Here is an 18998-nt window from a genome sequence, read left to right on the forward strand (position 1 = left end):
CTATGGTCTTGCACTGATCTACTGATTAACCTGCAGGTTAAGACCTGGTTTTCCTTTTCAGAGCAACTCCAATCCCCAGAAAATTTTTGTGTGAACTCTGACTCCTTAAAACTGCAGTGAACTCAAGTGGTTTCATTTCAAATACTTTTGCTTCCTTTTTATTTGACCATAACTGATAAACTGGAAAATATAGTATTAGAGATGAATGAGTAGTTACCAGCAACAGCATGGAGTCCACTACTTCCTCCCTTCCACAGAAACTATTTTTGCCACAGAGAAATTGCTTGTTGTCTTTCAAACCACTATGAAATACCATTGAGATTAACTTGTTGAACTGAGGGTTTTCTGACCGACTCCTTGAGGAAATAAAAACCAAAATTTGTCTTAAAGTTGTTCCTGAGCTCTTAAAGGTTCTTAAGTATTTATATTTCAAAAAAGCTAGATCTATTATTTTCTGCAATGTGTTTGGGTGCAAAGCATATGTTCAAACACATGATTTTCTAAATTTTAAAGGGTGTGTCTACAAATCTATTGCTGAAGGCTCATGACAACTTCTGGGAACAGTAATCAAGAGGAGATTTTTAGAAAAGACCCAAAGAGACTTTGAATATGCAATTCTTAACTGATTTTAATATCCGTAAGTAGGTACTTCACGTTACAGCTCTCAAATCATCCTGTTCAAACAATTTCTTTCTACTTGATTGTTCAGCATACAAAGCAAGACGCTTTCAGAGCAGTTCCTAGTAGGTGCATATTTGTGGAGACAGGAGAGAAGTGAACTGGTCAGAAAAACCAAGAGTCACCTGTCTTCCGTCCACATTGCATAGCTCTGCCCAAGAAACTTCTTTCTTGCTTAGTTTTGTCCTCCAGACAAGATGAGTGCTGCCAATATAGTACCGTAATACCATAAAACATTACTACTTTTAAATCTAAGTACACAGATAAATTTAATCCCGGATATCCCACCTATTAAGGCAGCAGACTGACAAAATACATGTAAGGGTAACACCTTTGATCTGTCTTCAGACCTGACTACACAGACCAAGACCAAACTGAAGTTAAATTTGGTATTTGCTCAGCTATTAAAAAAATCAAAACCTATCTATCAGCTTCTTGCACTGAAACACTGACCCAAACCACAGACCATCTCAAAGGGACCAAGACCATAAATTTCCTTATGGTGAACCTGAGGCCAATTTCATAACACTGGGTAAAAAACCAAACCCAGGTATTGCCACCTTCCCACCTCATTCCAGAAAAAAAGTAGAGGTGTCCACCTCTATTTCTTTTCAGCAGTTCTTCTCAGAACTTATACCAACTTCTCCTAGAAAAATGTAACAATTCACCCTCTTATCTTGGTAGCCAACTACAGCCTGAACATGCATAATAATCCTGGATAGCTATCACCACAAAAAAATGCAAAGCCATCAACTTGCTAACACTTCCCCCCCTTCATTAACTCAGAGCTTTCAACAATCTTGTTTACAAGAAGGAAACAAAATTCCAGAAATGGTGATTTAAACATCAAGATTCTCACGGTGCAATCACCTTCTTTAAGGAAAACACAGACCTTAAGTTGTATAGGGAATGCAGTGCTGCACAGGCATAGAAAACTGAATTTCATCTTTTTAAACTACTCCACAGGAGTAGGAAAAGAAACAAAGTTTAAGAGTTGAAACTGTAATGTGATTTCTATTCCCTTAGCAAAGGCCAAGTGTTCTGCTGGATCATCTCCCCATTTTTGAACCTCTTCCCTGGTTCCCAGGCTATACGAAGGAGATAGCTATCATCCCTTCCTTTGTCCTCTCCTTTTTGAGGCCTCCATAGGTATGTGCTTAGCTCTTTAAACAAAACTCCTTTTAGAGCAGCCAGAATCTAACTTAGACCTGGAACAAGGAGACACTAAGTGCAGCATGGAAATAGAAATAGTCACACTAACAGTGATAAGCATCATTTGTCAGTGTGACATGCAAATCTCATTTTTATCTTTGCACAAGGTTTGGAGGTAACAGCACTCTAGGATGCTGGGCACGGATATAAGCCCTCCTGGGTCCAACTCTGTTTCTTTTCTCACATCTCCCAATGGCTGGTTTTCATTTCTCCTCCCCTTCACTCACTTTAGATTTCACACCGCAGCCTAGGTAGACACAACCCTACCAGAGCTTCTGCAATAGCAGAGAAACATCCTCCTCTAAAAGTCAGTAAATACCCTACCCTGCAATACAGCTGCATAGGCCACATCTTACGTTATCCACCGTTTGCTATATTGCTTTTCTCCCCACACACATACCTTTGAGGTGGAAATACACTATGATTAAAGGCGTTGAATCTGAAGCCTAAAGCCACAGTTACTTCTCCAGTTTTTACGATAGCCACCTCAGCATGCTTTTTTGCTGCACATACTAAAGCAATCCACCCTGAAACGCATGTAACTGTTCAGACCAGCTGAACTGTCACTCCACAGTGAGGTGCCCCGCAGAAGAAAAAAAAATAATAATAAAAAAATCAATAAACCTCCAACAGAAGCAGAAGGTATTTAGGTCACTTAAACAGTTCTTTACCCACACAAGGACAATTTTAGGGGATATTTCTCAATAATCAGAAGCTATGCCTAGACAAGGACTGCAACCCTGTATACTAGACAGGACAGTAGCAGAGGCATTAAACACAGTACAATAATTTCAAATACCTCTCTCAAGCTAATTTCCGTGTCCCTCATCTAAAGGCAGTACACACACAAGCAGCATATGTTTGGAAAAATGCAGGTAAATATGTAGTCAATACATTTAACACAGGAAGCATCCATAAAGAAAGTATGCTCATTTCTATTACACCAAAGCTTAAAAATCTAGTTAGTAACTCCCATGCTAGTAACAAACTGGCATGAGAATTACACCCAGCGTTTCTTCAAGCTCTTTCATGGCAATCAGCCTTTACAACACCTTCTGCTTTCAAGAAGACAGTACAAAAAAATCTCTGCCTGGAGTAACCACAAAAACAGAGCCAGAAACAAAAGATCACAGACATTAGAAAGATTATTCTTCAATATTTTGTCTGCATAAATATCTTATTCCCCCTCCCAAGTTCTTTAATGAGGTGCTACACAAAATGTAAAAATTACTTGTCAAGTAGGTCAAAAGCCTGCACAACTGGGCATTTCAGTGCTAAGGAACTGAAGTTGAACTAATTAAACTAAGAGAAGTGCAAGTCTTTTCTTGACAAAAGGAGAATTTATTTTTTCTGCTTTCTACGAGTCTGAAATTTCCTATAATACGTGAGCAATGGAAGTTTTAGGAATTATTTTCCCCTCTCACAGATCTATCCATGTCGCGTTCCTCCTGCCCTGCCCTCCCACATAAACCTCTCACTGTTGTGTTATTAACAGTGGTGTATAGGTCAGTATCCTTATCTGCAGAATTATAAGGCAAATGCCTGATGCAAGTCACTGCCGAACTAATGCCTTCCCCAAATACGCAAACCTCACTGATAACAGTAAATTTTGCGGTGTCAGTCTCTAAGAGTCCAAAAGGGCAGATTTTGGCTTCATGTTTACTGGCAGCATTACAAGCAACACAGCACGGTATTTCGAATTTTGAGTTACTTTGGCTAGCAGCTTGGAAATTTTAACAAACTGAAAACATAGTCAAGCTGTGAATCTGAAAAATAACAGAATTCCACAATATCATTTTGCAGTTGTTTCACAGTAAAAAACACTCACAACTTCATAAACAAAATTACACTAGCCATCAACTAGCAGTTTTAATAGGTTCCGGTGAAAAGATCATTTTAATTTCTGTCCTAGCATAAGACTTTCCTCAGAGAAGACAGCTTCAAGAAACAAAAGGCTACAGATATAGCTAAAAAGGAAAACTCATCTCAAACCGTAACTAGTGAGCACATGACAGTTAAATAAATATCTAATATTAATGTATATAACACAGAATGCTTATTGCTACAAGGAACCCATCCCAACAAAACAAGCATGTAACTATTAATACTATTCATGGCATGTCAGAAAAAATCCTGGTAGTAGAAATTAATCAGCATTTCACTTTCCTAACAGGTTTCAACTTAACTGCTACACTTCATAACATCAGAACACATTTGCTGGAATACAATTCACACATCCAGAGAAGTAGCTAGTAATCTTTCCATTCACCCCTTTAGCCCACCAGTAACTACTTGCTGTTTTTTAGCCACTGAAAAATAACATTTCCCAAAAACCTAATGCGGGAAGCTTCAGAATGCATTAAAAAAAAAAAAAAAAAATCAATTTAACTTTCCTGATGTAGTCAACCTTTAACTCTAACTATTCCTCTGCTCCTCTTGAGGTTTCCTAAAGCCAAGCATTACAGATGCTTCCAAAAGTAGCAGCCAAAAACAAACCCAATGAACAATCAATTCCTCTACTTCTCTAAGAATGGGAAACACCACTATTTATGGCACACAAATGGTTACTTGATTCCCAGCCTGAAGCTTTCAATTCCTCAGGCAAACATGAGAGGAGATTCAGAAAGCTGTGTAGAAGACACTAGAGCAAAGGACTCTGAAGGGAGCCCCTACACAGCCATTATCATCCAAGTCTTGGCAAAGGAATTACCCAATACTTCAAAACACTCTTAAATTCATCTAAATTAGCCAACAAGATCTTATCTCATTTTTCAGCAACTACCTCCCTTGCTCTATTTTTAACCTTAAACAGCTAGCTTAAAACCAGTCATTCTTTTACTGTCTTAGTAGGTAGGAAGGGGAAGATAAACTTATTGAGCTATGAAAAGCTGAAAGACTAAATTCTTGGATTAAGTCCAGCCAATATCACTGACGGCCACTATAAGACACTTGCTCTCTCTGGCCTGCATGAAGCAAGGAAGAGAGATCCTCACCTGCTCCCAACACAAGTCACAGTAACCGGCCTTTGTTAGCACCCCCTTTAGCAAGCTTCACCAGAGAAACAAGACCAGACATCACAGGGTATAATTCTTCTTTGCCCATGGATGTCACCTTTAGCCGGAGATGAGACGTGATTAGAGTAGCAGGAAGAGAACAAGGAAGGCTTCTGCTGTTGCTCTCTGTGTTGCGAGCGTGTTTGAGAACAAAAGACTTCAACCTCTTTCAAACTCTAGGGTTGTCAACGCTGAAACTTTTACCAGTATTTAGCGTAATGATTTTTTTTAAAGCTCTATATAGCAATTTATAGTAGGACAGTAAGCAGCTTCTCCAGCAATTAGTTGACTCAACAACTGTATTTCTGAAAATTACTGTATTTCGCTTTCATTCCCCAGGATTTAAGTTATGAAGCTATTATTTCTTAGTAACAGGACTTCACTGTGTTCCAATCTAACCAGCCTAAAAGATCATGAAATGGAACAGCTATTGTGGATACTTTGCCTGAGTACAATGAAGTCACAAGTGCCAAGACTGGCACAAGTATAAGAAGAGATTATTTTCTACTCAGAATGCTGAAAAAATGCATTTACCTATCTTAATGAATCGACAGGGGAACATCTGTTCATCAATTTTATGCTTCAAGGTGAATGTTTCTTTGTTATAATCATTCTTTAAGCCACTGTGGGAAAAAATAAATAAGGTTACTAAATCTTACCTTGTATTTTAGGACTAGCTAATAAACGCAATCTAGGTCATGCCTGAAATGCGAAGCTTGTTTCATATTACTATGAATCATAAGTATGCATGCTGGACCAATGCCTGGACTGCTATCCACCATCTTGTATCTCCCTGGGAGGCAGCACTGGCTAGTGGTTTCAGGAGGGAACTGACATTGGATCAACGCTGCTCGTCTGTGCTTGTAACCCTGCGACTTCAGCAAGCGATCTGCCTGAACCGCACTTTTCCATTTTTAAGAGGGAGATAGACCAGCTGTCAGAATTATCACACTGCCAAAGTGCTTTGTGATCCATTTATGGGCATTACTTTATAAAAATATCAATTATTTAGTATAATTTATCAAAAATCTTAAGTCCATTTTTACTGAAGATGCAAGTACAGGTCCCAAAATAAAGATTTTTATTAAACTTCAGTACAAGTGAAATGACATTAGATATCAATAATTACTATACTACTAAAACTTCTTCCCCTGCAATTCCAGCAGCAATAATGTCAAATTGCAAGACTGGTCTATCTAAAGAGGGCCAAAGGGCAGGAAGGGTTGTGGCTAGTTTCTACATGGTCTTGAAGGATACCTGCAACAAAGAACTTCCCACGTTTCTCCATGGCTATTCTGCTTGACTACAGATGATGTACACCCATACGTTCCCCAGAGGTGGACTTTCCTTCAGTAGGCCTCCAAAAATAGACTAGTTCTTGCTACTGATTTCTCTTGTACTCCTAGATATTTAAATATCATTTCCCTTTCTGAAACAGAATACTCCCTAAAAGGCCCTTGCAAATTTACATTAGCAACTGCTCAGAAGCTCTGGATAGCTTGAATAGCCAAAAGGTTCGTTCTTTAGTCCCTATCAGCACAACTACTAAATCAAACTAAACAAAGGAAAACACGGGTTATCTATTTGCTTATTTGATTTATTTACCCATTTGAAGAAAGGCAGAGCAGCTGACCAGTCCAGACTTTTACAGCTGCAACAAGGTTCTTGACATAGGCAGGTTACTTGGGCTTTTAAAAGCTACTTTGAGTTAACCATAGCCAGGGAATCATTTCTCCTGTGTCTCAAGCACACAGAAGAAAGGAATCTCAATCCAGCACCATTGCACCCTGCTCTCAGCTCTTCCAAATCTCCAAGAGTTTGCTCTCCACAAATCCTCTGTGGTTAGAGCAGAATAAAGAAGGCTTCCTGAAGCGAGTGTTGGGATTGCTTCTCTCTGACCTGACCATAAACACATGGGCAGCTAATTGCAGGACCACAACCACAGCTCTATTACACTGTTAGCCATGTGTCTGCTTGGGAGTGAAGGGGAAGAGCATTTTGGTCCAGCCTTTATGACTACCATAGCTGACAAAAATCACATCTTACCTGGATAAGAGATCTGTCATGTTCTCCTCATTCATCCCACCAAAGACTTTAAACTTCTTTAAATTGCAGACATGCGTTTTCTCATATTTGCCAAATGTGATACTCTGGACTATGGCAGGTCTTTCAAGTTTCAGAATCAAATACTGTGGAAGAGAGAACAGTGAATTTTAATATTAAAGCCAAAGCTGCAAAGTATACTAAGGGAGAAGCATTACAGCCTTCAAAAATTCAGTTTACAAAGCCAGAGAATAAAAGTTAAAATGATCCCTCCTCATTATTATATTTTCTCCTTTGTTCCTGGAATGAAGCAAAGGTTTTTTAGGAATATTACTTTAAAAGCAGTTTGTCCAGGAAAAAGATTTGGTTGAATTACCTATTCCTAGCATTGCTATTCAGGGCTTACATACATTCCTTCAAGTTGGATGCAAGACTTCCTGAAATCTGGCAAATAGGATCAAACTAAGGAGAGAAATGATTCAAACGCCCACTACAGCCTGAAACGAAACCTAAACTGAATACAGAATTAGATAAATACAGTATGTTCCACATGCTAAGAGAACATCAAATTACTTTTCCTCTCTGGGCTGACACTATTTAACCACTGAACACAGACTAAGTTTCATGTGTGGCTAATGTAGAAACCAACTGTTTATTAACCATACCAAATAAACCCAAGCCACTTAACTGACAATAAAGGGGCTTTACACATAAAACAATGAAAATGTTCTCCCTTGTGAACATGTACTCCCCCCTTACACAGATGTCCCCCCCACAGTGTATGAATAGTCAGATTATTTATATTCAGGACCCAGCTACCAGCTTCACCAGCACTGCTGGAAGAAAAGATCTGTTCCACTGGAAAAGCATATGCAGAGAAGCACTTGCACCTTTTATTGGTGACCACTGAGCATCAAGTTTATTTAATCTTCCCCTACAAAACAGGTCTTGGAGAGAGTCTGGAGACATCCTGTTTTGCAGAATACGTGGAGTTTATACCTGAAAACAATGTGTTTAATTCTCTTCCCTAACTTCTCAGAAATAAGCAGTACACAACAGAGAAACAAGATGAAGCGCTGAATCAAAATTACTCATCATGCTGGATTTTGTTACAAAACCCTGTGATCAAGGCTACAGTACAAGCAGATCAGTAAGGCGTTGTAGGACACCTCCCACTGCAGGCACTGCTGGTGGCCCTTTCCTCCAAGAAGCAGCACTGCCAAACCAGACATGACGCAGTATTTTGAGCCTTTCATCAACATCAAGTAGAGTATTTGCATGCATGTGGCTGCTTTCTATGATACCTGAGCAGAGACTAGTACCTCTCCATAAAGTGTTGTGGGCATCACTCTGCTTGTTCCTATACAGCTCTACCTATGGGACAATCTTACTCTAGAAGTTCAGCTTATCACCCAAAAGATGCACAAAATTTCCCCTTTCATTTAGTTATCAGTCTTTCTGTCATAGCCCTATAAAGTAACTAATTCCGCATCTAGGAGCAGTACTGATATCGTCTTAGAGAGCGTCAGGATTAATGTGTAATCTCAACAGCTGTTTCTCATTACATTTACAAAAAGCTTAGCTTAAAAGAAATACTCGTACATGTAGCGGTTACAGTTGATAATGCAGACTGGATAGGTACCTATTTAGAATAAGGAGGATTTACTGCCAAAGATGTTTCCAGCAATTCAAAATTTTTCAGAATGAAAAATTTCCCAGATTTTTCTTTTTTTTTTTTTTGGGGGGGGGGAGGGATGAAAAATTTCTAGTTTTGTGAAGAACACCATCCACCTTCATGTCAGAACTCACTGTTAGTTTAACTAGCAGTAAGCCATGCTTTTGTTTCAAAGTACTTCCCAAACTTCAGAAAAAATTAAGTTCTAAACAGAAAACAGATTTTCTAAAACAGAGAAAAGGAAGGGATGAGCGAAAGGATGGTCCTGTAATGAGCAAGGCAGTACTTGATACATGGCACAGCCCGCTGCCAAAATTCCCATGCAGAACAGACAGTACACAACAACGTCTAAGAACTCCTCCTACACCATCAGATCTTCCCTGCAGATTTCTCCCAAAACTGAAAAAGTGAAGCTAGCACTACCAGCACCAGCAACTGCAATGCTTAATCTTGCTAGAATCACAAACCTAATGCTTGGGTCATGAAGACATACTTTCTCAAGTACCACGCAAGATTTGCAAAAGCTTGGCACAAACTTCATCCCGCATTATTCAATTCTTACCCTAAATTAAGGGAGAGAAATCTAGTACTGCAGTTAAATCCTTTCTCTTGGCATACATGCCTAGAAGGGAGCAAGGCATGGCAATTACTCCACATGGCTAGCAGTGATTTCTTAAGCCTACGGACAGGGAAGGAACTCTGCAGCCCTCCTTCCTGCTTCCACACATCCCATCACCTGCTGAGTCAGGCAGACATTACAGAAGACATAAGCACAAAAGCTGAAAACAACCTTTTTATGAATTTATCCACTGACTGAAACAAAAGACAAGTTTGTTTTAAAGCCTGTGGCCCAATACCTCTATCTATGTATGCATTTTTATATTTAATACATATACACACACATATATACACATACATAGATGTACTTTTTGTTTTTATGTATAAACACACGCTGCTGCCACTGTGGGTACAGGCTACAAATCTCACTGATGTCAAAAAAATATGTTGCCTCAAGAGCTGCAAACAGCTGGCTGCATGGATATTTTTGGACTGCTACCAGGATTTTAGTTGTGACAGACTATTCTCTATAGCTTTGAAAGTTGTGATAAAAGCATACGTAAGATCACCTGATTTATTAAACCCAGAGAGAACAAGTCTAGGAGATTTCAGACAAACACATATACCGAGATATTGGACACTTTTCTGTCCTATTGCTATAAGCAACATCAGTACATTTAATGTACAAGTATTCATGAATTATTCCAAAAATCCAAATTATAAACTGAAGTGTTTGTTCATTAGAGGCATAGCACAGAGACACTAATTGGAATAACTGCAAAAACCTCAGCCTAATTGTTAAGCCTCAAGTTACAACACTTACAAAAAAGATGCTACAAAACATTAGAAGAGTAAAACTTCTGGTTTATGATTAAACACATTTGTAAGCAAAGATGCACAAAGAGCAGAGTTACTCTAGTCATGTATGACACTTCAACACCTAAACAGCTTGTTACTGTACACCCAAAAAAGCAAATCCAGTCCTGTCACGCTGGGAGCTGCAGCAAAATTCCAAACTTTTTTGAAGCTCTGGTCTGTGCTACCATTTGATGACAACCATATGCATGCTTCTGCATCACACAACTGAGTGTAAATTTTATTAATGTACTTTAAATTAGTTCCTGATATGATCTACACAGCAGGATGGAAATCAAGCTAGGAAAACTGGTCTTCTCAGATGCAAGACTGAAACCAATTGTTTGCACAGTGCCACTAACTTTATACATATGGTCTTTCACTGTTCAAAATTTACATCTCCACATCAAATATGCTGAACCAGATTCTGAACTGCACTACGCAAGCTGCCTGCGCAATTAAGAGTCACAATGTATTTTATTAATTTCCTTCTCTTTAACCACTTCTGTTCAAACATTTTTTTATTAGAGAGTAATGAAACTCGTATTGTCTGTGAAAATAAAAACACAAAATAACCAAGATATTCAACAGGGGCTGCCCTTGCCCACTACACAAACCTTCCCACTGCTTTTACAATTAAACTTGTGGCTAAATAAAAATCTATCCTTTTGTTCTACACATTGTTAATGAAGCCACTCAGGGGAATTAAATGTTCTTCTGCACGCAGTCTTCCCAGTCAGACCATCACGGGAGCCATCAGGATGAGCATTTATGACAGGGCCATGGTCTTCAGCATTACCAGCCTTACTGCTTCACACTTCCTATGTAAGCCTAGAACTAGTTTAAAAATAGAATGATCAGCCCCCTTCTGCCTGAATAGGTTACTACATAACAGGTTTGTTATTGAATATATAATTTCTGGGTCATTCTATTTCAAGACTCAAGACAGATATCTAGTTTAATAAACAGAAAAACAGTTGTCATATGTATTTCCTTTCACTGGCACTCATTCATAATCAACTGGTGGCTTTCACGGCCACAAGAATTATTTAACTCTACCATACCCATAAAGCTAGGAAAACCCTTTACTAAATCTAGTCACGTGGCAGCACTTCAAGTGTCTAGACTTCCACTTTCATTTTCTTTCCCTTTTCAAAAAGGTTTAATACGGACTCCAGCACATTTACTGCAACGCATGGATCTTCGCTGAGCTACTGAACACATTCTCAGATTTTTACCTATATTCTTCTGATTCACACTTATTCTACTGAGAGGAAAGCTCTGAAAGAAAAGGTGCCTGGAGAGGTTTTTTGTTTCACTCAACAAGGGAAGGGAATACATCAGTGTCTATAGACTCCCTCATATTTTTACCTCTAAGCCAGCACAGCACCACCACCTCAGCAGGGAATTACTAAACCCTAACATTAAGGCGAGACACTCCAATGAGACAAACACCAGCGATCAGGGCTGCAGAGCTTATTAAAATACCGCATGGCACGTTCCAGTGAGCATGACTGATATTAGTCCTTGTGTTGTGTCTTAGCCCTAGTTTCAGCTAGCGAAGCTTGAAACAAGGAAAGCTTTATTTTACCGAGGTTTAGTTCGCTTCCTGTCCCTGACTATTATGGCCACCCACACAGTTTAACAAGTGCGTCACCGCAAAAGCGACCAATTTTTAAATGAAGCGATGCCAACACACAAGCCATAAAATGCTCTGCAACTTCACTTTCCATAGGATACATGATGTTTATTTCGGGGATTAAAAGTCATGCATACATATCATCATTCTTCGGAATATGAAATACCCAACTTCTACCTCTAACATAAAGCAGCTAATTTCCCCCCAACATCTCTCCCCACCACACTTATAATTTGGTCAATCACTATTTCGACTGAAGTTTTCCAAGCTAAGAGTCTGCCTTAAGAACTTCAGTCATCTGCAAGAACAAGGAAGCAGAAAACCTGTATAAAAGCTTCACCTGCATTAAAATGTGGCAGTCTTTCAACAGGCAAGGTGCAAGAACTAGCTATTTTAAGCAAAATGCAACCAAATCTGAAGTTGTTTTGTCAAGTATGAGACAACACAATTTGAAACTGTTTCTCTCTATACACACAGAAATAAAAAAAACTGCATTCTTTGCACACAGACCTCTTCTGCAAATTTTAATTCCCCATTCCTTCTTTCCAGTTAATTTTTCAACAGAGAAGTTACGCTGTAAAAAATGCTCTACGTGAATAATTAAACACTTGGGTTAGAAGCATCAGAATTAGCTAAAGTACATATTAGAGACTGCAAATACATTATCTCTCTCACTCAGCGCTCAGGATTGGGCTTGCTGAATACATGAGCCACTGTGCAGCATTTTATTTTCTCACTATTGGATACAGAGATTCAAGTACGAGGAATCCAGCAGGATGGCCTTTTCCACTCAGACAGACAGGTTTTCTGTTGGTTTTGTCTTTAAATAACACAGAATAAAACTCAAATACTACGTTGCCAATCTCAGTTACCACTACGAAGATGAAATTTTTGTAAGTCAGATCAAAGGACCTCAAATCTGGATACCTCAGACATATGAGAGCTATGGAGCGCACTATGAGAGCAAGTGCAAGATACAGGAGAGCAAGCACGAGATATGCTAAGGTACATGGAAAATAAGGAGGTGATTGGTGACAGCCAACATGGCTTCACTAAGGGCAAATCATGCCTGACAATTTGGTGGCCTTCTACGATAGGGTTACACCATTGGTGGTTAAGGGAAGAGCAACTGACATCATCTACCTGGATCTGTGCAAAGCATTTGACACTGTCCCGCACGACATCCTTGTCTCCAAATTGGAGAGATGTGGATTTAACAGATGGACCACTTGGTGTATACGGAATTGGCTGAATGGTTGTACTCAAAGAGTTGTGGTCAACAGTTCGATGCCCGACTGGAGACCAGTGACGAGTGGCGTTCCTCAGGGGTCGGTATCAGGACCAGCGCCGTTTAACAGCTTTGTCGGCAACAGGGACAGTGGGATTGAGTGCACCCTCAGCAATTCTGCCGACAACACCAAGCTGTGTGGTGCGGTCGGCACACTGGAGGGAAGGGATGCCATCCAGAGGGACCTTGACAGGCTTGAGCGGTGGGCCCATGCAAACCTCATGAAATTCAAAAAGGCCAAGTGCAAGGCCCTGCACACGGGGCAGGGCAATCCCAAGCACAAACACAGGCTGGGTGGAGAATGGACTGAGAGCAGCCTTGAGGAGAAGTACTTGGGGGCGTTGCTTGATGAGAAGCTCAACATGACCCGGCAATGTGCGCTTGCAGCCCAGAAAGCCAACTGTAACTTGGGCTGCATGAAAAGAAGCATGACCAGCAGGTCGAGGGAGGGGATTCTGCCCCTCTGCTCCACACTTGTGAGACCTCACCTGCAGTACTGTGTTCAGCTCTGGGGCCCCCAACATAAGAAGGACATGGACCTGTTGGAGACGGTCCAGAGGAGGGCTGCAAAAATGATCAGAGAGATGGAACACCTCTCCTATGAGGACAGGCTGAGAGGGTTGGGGTTGTTCAGCCTGGAGAAGAGAAGGCTCCAGGCAGACCTTACAGCAGCCTTCCAGTACCTGAAGGGGGCCTACAAGAAAGCTGGAGAGGGACTTTTTACAAGGGCATGTAGTGATAGGACAAGGGGTCATGGCTTTAAACTGAAAGAGGCTAGATTGAGATTAGGTATAAGGAAGAAATTCTTCACTATGAGGGTGTTGAGGCACTGGAACAGGCTGCCCAGAGAAAGCATGCACACCCCGTCCCTGGAAGTGTTCAAGGCCAGGTTGGATGGGGCTCTAAGCAACCTGGTCTAGTGGAAGGTGTCCCTGCCCATGGCAGGGGGGTTGGAACTAGATGATCTTTAAGGTCCCTTCCAACCTAAACCATTCTATGATTCTATGATGTAGGAGAGAGAGCGAGAGATGTAGGAGAGTGCATGCAATACACGAGAGCACGATGCGAGATGCGCGCGATACACAAGAGTGAGAGGTGCAAGAGCACGCCCGAGAGATGTAAGAGCACACCCGAGAGATGTAAGAGCAACAGATGAGAGCGTGAGATGGGAGCACAGGAGCGCAGAGCACGCGAGCACAATATCAGAGAGAGCTGAGAGAGCGTGAGAGATCAGAGGGCATAGGGCGAGATGAGGGGGGGAGCACGCAAGATGAGACAGAGATATATATAGATATAGATATATATACATATATGATAATGTTAATTCATCTCTCTCCTATCAAAAGTTTGGTTTAAGTGACTTGCTTACCATGTGGGGCGGTGCCCCATTCTCCACAGTTAGATTCAGTAGTTCTGCAACAGCATCTTCATTTAGGCCATGATCAATACACATAAAATTGTTGGAAGATACCTCTTTAACAACTTTGTGGTTTGCACAGAAGTCACTCTAATTATTCCCTGCTTAATCTACATGCTTGAATATAACTTGTATCACTGTTTGTCAGCTTTAAGCATAGGTTGGGAATATTTTAAAGCATCCAGTTACAAGAGATGTATCCCAATTCCAGAGTCAGGTTTGTAGAAGCACAAAATATTCAGGATGGATCAGAAAATGAAAGAGCAACTTCTAGCAACAACTACGAGCACCTCAGGTGAAAAACTCAGTCCAAAGCTACACCATGAGCCAACCCTGCCCTGTGAACAAGAGATCCCTAAGAAAAACACGTGCTTCCTGCATGAAAGGGAGTCAAGGACGGCACAGACTGGGATACAATACGTGCTCAATACCCATTACCCTGCAATCAATAGTTCCTAGATAGACTAAAACTGCTTCAGGCTACGGATTAAATTCCTGTGCTGTTTATCAAAATATATATATGTAAAAAATCAAATTAAAAGAGCAGTAGATACACAGAAGCATCAAGGGGATCAAAATTATTAGTCTTCACAAGCAGGTTTATGAAACACATTAATGGTATTAACAGAGTACTGTTCCCTCTCCTCCTAAAAAAAAAACCCCACTTTCAGACACACAACAGTATAGACACTTTATCATAAAAATCAAGTTGAAAGCCTTTCAGCTGGATGGGATGACCCGCTGCTATAGGGAGCCGCCTGTCTAGACTATAGATTTTTAACACACTTTCAAAGCTAAGTAGCAAGATTTACCTAGAGAAAAATTGTGAGACTTAACTCATGAGGAATACTTGGATTAAATAAGCAGATAAGCAGAAGAACTTCGCATGAGAGAGATACTGTGCAACACACTCTGCTGTGCATCGGTGTTTTAAACAAAAGAATTTAAAACAACCAGCATAAGAGATATAGAAGCTGATCAAACAGTACCAGAGTAATAAGGTACAGATCTAACATAAAGAGAAGGATAACACATTTATTGGAGAAAAAAATTAAGTAAAAGGATAACCATATTTTTTCTGGATAATCTAACAATCTAATTAATAGTGAAAAAGCAAATTAGATGCTAAAATCAATACAAATCTTATTTTAATAAGGTGATTGACCAGCAGAAGAGGTGACATTCATATCTCTTTAAACAGAGTCTACATTTCTAAATGCGCTATTAGGAGAAACAAATACAAGCTCCTTAGATCTAGGATTCAAGGCCGGCAATCTACAACAGTTTCCAGTAGTGCTGACAAAGGGGGACCTGCATGCCTCATTAGCAGCTTAATCTAGCCATAAGGTTAGACTATTTCCAGTACGACCATGATTGTCAAGGATGAAACACCAAACTTCCCCTGCAAAAAAGCATTTCTTGAAAGATAGCAAATAAATTGCTGGAAACGTAAATACCTAGCATACCAACACAACAACCCGCATTTCAGTGAGAGAAGGTAGCCTATAAAGGCTGTCAATATAAATAGTAGCAGCCTACATTTAAAAGAAAAACTCCAGTATTATATATTAAGTTGTACAACACGGCTATACAGTAGCAGAGATTCAGATGCTTACCTGGGGAGGATAATTGCTTTCTGAAGACCATCTTGAGGACTGATCATTGGGCTTGTCCACCAAGATATTTCTAAAAAATGAGAAACCAGAAGTAATTTAAATAACAGCCACATTGTATTTTACCTCTCCAATAAGATCTGTCATACACACAGAACACTAACATTCTCATGCAACTACCCAAATCACTAGACAGAGACTAAGGTTCCCCCATCTCTTATTAAAAGTTTTCTACATCGCTATTTTACAGGACCCATCAAAATAGGCCTCCAAGCCCTGTGGTTGTGAAATGGAGCTCCAAGTTGCGAAATGAAAAAATCCAAATTGTGAAATAAATGTAAACCAGATGAATTTACGTAGGCCCAAGTCCACAATCAAGTGGAAAAAACAGTCTCATTCACCTCAATGGGGTAGGAACTTTTCAATAAGGTTAAAATGACAAGCAGTAAAACAGTTAGCAAGCTAAAAAACTGTCCTTTACTATACAGGCAATACTGGAACAGAGAGCACAAGCTGCTAACCTACTTAAGCTTTCCTGGAATGTGGAAGATGACCACCTAACTCATGCCAAATTTTAACAAGTATTTTTCATATGAACTACAAGCCTAGAACACCACACAGGAAAGCAGAAGTTCAGTTCTTCAACTGGCAAAATTACCTCTGCGTTGCTTTCTTACAGTTTGGAATAGCAGAGCATTTAGGTAATTAACATAAATTCAGAATAGTTTTTTGGCTAAAATGTAACAGATTCATCATGATAATCATATGAAGGATCTGCCTTCCCCTCTCCTATAACCATATGGTAAAGCTCACCTCCCAGATTAAGTTAAAAACAAACAAAAATCCCTAAAATATATATAATTATTGGTGAGGTAACGATGCACCACCTGCTGGACAGGGCTTACGACCAACTAACAAACTCACCAGCTCATAAAAGTTATGTAAAAAGAAGGAAGCAGTCATCAAAAAGCTTATGCCATCTCCATCTGCTGTGTAGGAGGAAAAGAACACGAGCATCTGGATTACTACAAAGGACTGGAGGAAAAAGCACTCATATAAAAGCTCGGAAGGGAAAGAGGTTAAGTCAGAGGTTGAGCATTAACAGAGAAATTAGCTCGCTCTTTCCACATTGGGCAGACCAAAATCACCACACTAGCAACGGTATCCAAGCAGTCCTGCGCTGTGACAAGGGAGACAGCAAGGAGCTAGACCAGGGTGGCCCCTTAAAACACGTACAATTTAGAGAGGTGGACTAGTGGCTGTTCATCTGCAGGCTTTCCAAGAGACACGTCATGATCTTTACATGGCGTAGGAGCAAAACTCAGGTTCCCTCTCCCTTTAGCTAGTTTCCATCATAGCATGGCATTTATTAACACAGCAATGCCAGCACCGGCCCAGGCCTGCAGCTGGTTTATTCACTCATTCCCCAATGGGGAAAATGGGTTTGAAAAGCACGTGGACAGGCACTACCCTCCTGCTCTAACCCCATCAAAACAGGAAAGGACAAGCCGTTGGTCTGCATAATTAAACATCCAACTAAGTACATCTAGTTTGCAGTGCGAAGAGGCTCAACTCCAAGAGAAAACCTAGCTCTCATCTGTCTCATTTACAACAGGGACAAAATGAACCAACCAAACCAAAAGGGAGAATTTGGGAACTGGTAAGACACAGATTTCTAATACAAGTTGCCGGTCTCAAAGCTAAGTCACCACTAGAAACGTAACCACACTTGTTTTGAGAAGCATCGTAACTGCAGTCTCCTATACCACACCACAGGCAAGACAAAAGGATATTTAGGAATTTGTTAATACTTTTTAATACCGAGAGAGAGAAAAACCCTGCTAAATTTGAAGGCTCTCTCTATCTTATATTAAATACTTAAGGAACACTAAGGCAGATAAAACCAGATAACACTGTATGGCTTTTCTCCCTTATGGAACTTTATCCTAGCATGCAAGAAGACAATTTACCCTACAGAATAAATTTTATTTATGATGCTATTACATTTGTTTAAACATTAGACGATAAGCCCTTCATATGTTGAGCAACATTTGCAGGAATTGGCACTGTTACGTGGTCAGATAATGCCCTGCTGGAAAGAGGTATTTTATAACTGGGACAGATCCCAAAGATCATATTTTTAGTAGATTTGTTTGCTTCTCCAGGTCAAAGATCAGTTTGCCACAACCAAAGAGGACCTCAATCAGTACAGCTAGACAAGACAAAAATCCTTCTGCAGAGACAGAGAAAAAGGACAACCAGCTCACACAAAATTAAGTCTAAAAAGAAATTTAAAAGATAAAAGATAGTAGTGTCAATGGAGTCATAAATATGTTTAAAAATACATGGGTTATTAATTTATTAAGATTAAACAAACATTGAAGACAGAAGTCTGTAGGTACAAAGTCAATTTACTGTAATGGTTTAGGAATATTTATGGGCTTAGAGGAATTCAAGCATTCTAGCAGTCACAAGACAGTAAGAAACAAATACATATCCTAACGACAGATGCCTCTTTCCATGTAAAGCCCTTTTTCTGGACATCACAAAACTCTTACACAGTACTTGGAGGCAGGTTTTTCAGATATGACACCTAGATCAAAATCTGAGAAACTTTAGAAGTGAAAATTCCATTAACTCAATGACTTTCCACGTAATTTTCACAAGGCATTAAAAAAAGGTATTTGTAAGGCCTTGAGCTACCACAAGTACGAAATAGTTTTACGCAAGCTTTTCTTGTGAAAAAAAGCAACCCATTAAATGCGGTTTGAGATAACTCATAATCATAAACTGTAGATACAAGATCTAGTCTAGCATAAATCTACAACACTGCCAAGAGGGACCATTCCACCCACTCGCGCCTGATCCTCCCCCTCCCTACACCAGCAGCTATAATAAAGATTAGCATAAATAACTTCTTTAGTCAGATCAGTTCTCCAATTCAGCTTACTACTAGTGCCAGCACAA

General features: G+C 40.0%; 1 protein-coding gene across 1 annotated transcript in view; it reads right to left on the reverse strand.

The window, feature by feature from the left end:
• MKLN1 (muskelin 1) overlaps positions 1-18998 on the reverse strand; it is a 101088-nt gene that overhangs the window by 70397 nt on the left and 11693 nt on the right. Inside the window, exons 2-4 of the mRNA XM_075516969.1 lie at positions 16035-16104; positions 6990-7132; positions 5478-5566 (exon numbers count right to left, since the gene is read on the reverse strand). Coding sequence (XP_075373084.1) covers positions 5478-5566; positions 6990-7132; positions 16035-16104 — 302 coding nt within the window. The remainder of the gene's footprint in view (positions 1-5477; positions 5567-6989; positions 7133-16034; positions 16105-18998) is intronic.

This window comes from Mycteria americana, chromosome 1, assembly GCF_035582795.1.
Source record: "Mycteria americana isolate JAX WOST 10 ecotype Jacksonville Zoo and Gardens chromosome 1, USCA_MyAme_1.0, whole genome shotgun sequence".
Lineage (NCBI taxonomy): Eukaryota > Metazoa > Chordata > Aves > Ciconiiformes > Ciconiidae > Mycteria > Mycteria americana.